The sequence below is a fragment of the Lottia gigantea genome (genome assembly GCF_000327385.1).
Source record: "Lottia gigantea unplaced genomic scaffold LOTGIsca_566, whole genome shotgun sequence".
In the NCBI taxonomy this organism is placed as follows: Eukaryota; Metazoa; Mollusca; class Gastropoda; family Lottiidae; genus Lottia; species Lottia gigantea.
Window position 1 is genome coordinate 1 of NW_008709935.1, and position 2118 is coordinate 2118.

A 2118-nucleotide genomic window follows, 5' to 3' on the forward strand; every position below is an offset into this window, starting at 1 on the left:
CAATCTTATTTTAATTTTTATTCTTTGAATAGAGTTATGTCTAGTCATATAAGACCAGAGGTAGAAGGGGGAGTATTGTCACCCGAGAGGGGGCAAAATCTGAGCTAACTTTTCTAGAGGCATTTTTCCTCAGGAATCTGAATCTGGGAGGTAAAGTGCCAGGTCAGGGGGCGTTTTTGAGTTATTCAAGGTCAAAGGTCACGAAAGGTCAAATAACGCAAAAAACGTTAAAAATTGAGTATTTAACCAAAAAATGTGTACAAAATTCATTGATATCAACTAGAAATTGACAAAAGCCCATTAGTGTGAATCGGCACTATCTATAAGTCCCAATTCTTTGAGGTAATCCTGGTCAAAGGTCACGAAAGGTCATGACATTGTGAAGATGAAGTTTGTAATAGCTTGACATTGTGAAGATGTAGTTTGTAATAGCTTGACATTGTGAAGATGTAGTTTGTAATAGCTTGATATTGTGAAGATGAAGTTTTTAATAGCTTGACATTGTGAAGATGTAGTTTGTATTAGCTTGACATTGTGAAGATGTAGTTTGTAATAGCTTGATATTGTGAAGATGAAATTTGTAGGCCTAATAGCTTGACATTGTGAACATTACTATAAATTAAAATAACAATATGCTTTTATTTAGAACACCATCTATTTAGCTAATACGATTCTAGTCTTACCTGATCAAATAATTACATGTTCAAATACAAAATAGTAGGATTCAATTACAGCCTTATTATTTATCTTTTGATCAGCTTAAATCGAAATTTATGACAACAAATTCAAAGTTTCAAAACATTTTCAGGAGAATGATCCACTAAATCTAAAAATACAAGGCAACTCTCGGTTTTTATAATTTTAAGAAACTAACATCATTGGTATGATTTTTTACTCTACCTCTCGAATATTTTGAAATTCTACAAATGCGCCTTCAATTCCATGTGTGTCCAATTCAATTCTGTGTTTGAATGCCAAAATGATGACTCGTCATTTTAAGATTATACTCTGTGATATATAGAAAAGACATATATAGATAAAGTGAGTAAAACTCACAAGGTATTTTTGAAGGAAATATGCAATTTTCGTACATTTCTAGTACTTCTGAAGACTATTTGCATATTTTCAAGACTAAAATCAACCCTCTAAAATGGCACATCTGTCCCTTTAACCAAAACTGGAGGTATAAATCTAGAAATGCTGGAGACACTTTATATTACTATTACCATAGGATTGGAGATTTTTAAACTTTAAACAACAAACAGGGTGTTTTTCAGTTGTAAAGGGAAACTTTGGTGGATTGTTAACTGGTTTTCAGATTATATTTATTACTTTGTCCATTTTTCGGGTTGATAAAAACATGACGTAAGAGATTCGATTATATAATAACGCAATAAAGATTATTGAATTGTTCAGCATTTAAAATCAAAATGGATGGGAATGTAGAAGAGTTTGAATGTGCTGTATGTCTTGGACCATTCCAGGAACCTAAATTATTGGATTGTCATCATACATTTGTAGGAAGTGTCTGGGAGACCTGGCTAGTTCCAATTTGGCGGGTAGCTGCAACGCCATCAAATGTGTAACAAAATCAGCAAAATTCCTGATGGCGGGGTGAGAAAGTTTTCACAATTTTTATCTATATGCTCCATCAACGAGTTCAATAAACACAACAGATTACTCCTCCAAACATTTTAAGGAGGAGCTGAAATGTTTCTTTTCTTAATATCAAAGACTCTAAAGACGTCATTTTAGAAAATTACAAAGATCAGAAACGTAAACGTAAGTTAGAAGAATTGAAAACAGTGAAGAATATAGCCGAGGATTTGTTGAAGAAAATCAACGAATAACGACAAACAGCATTGAGTAGTTGCCAGGCAGAACTTCAGAAAAATTACGATCAAAATAAGAAGAAACTGAACACTACTCAGTAAAGCGAATACCCTGAAATCTCAGATAGAGGAAGATAGTCGACCTATGTTTTCTCCCCCCGTGTCTGACGTCCTTAGTACTAACTATATTGCTAGAATGTGGCGGCTGTCTGATTAGCCTATTATATCTCTACCCCCCCCGTGTCAAATAATGGTTGGACGAAAGATTTAATGATAAAGGGGTGAA

The 2118-nt window shown here is 33.7% G+C and overlaps 1 protein-coding gene across 1 annotated transcript in view; it reads right to left on the minus strand.

Annotated features, from left to right (window-relative positions):
• Nucleotides 1–654: 654 nt before the first annotated feature.
• Nucleotides 655–2118, minus strand: part of LOTGIDRAFT_175930 (hypothetical protein) — a gene marked incomplete at both ends in the record, with an annotated part of 5330 nt that continues 3866 nt past the window's right edge. Inside the window, one exon of the mRNA XM_009063278.1 lies at nucleotides 655–683. Within this exon, the coding sequence (XP_009061526.1) occupies nucleotides 655–683 (29 nt within the window). The remainder of the gene's footprint in view (nucleotides 684–2118) is intronic.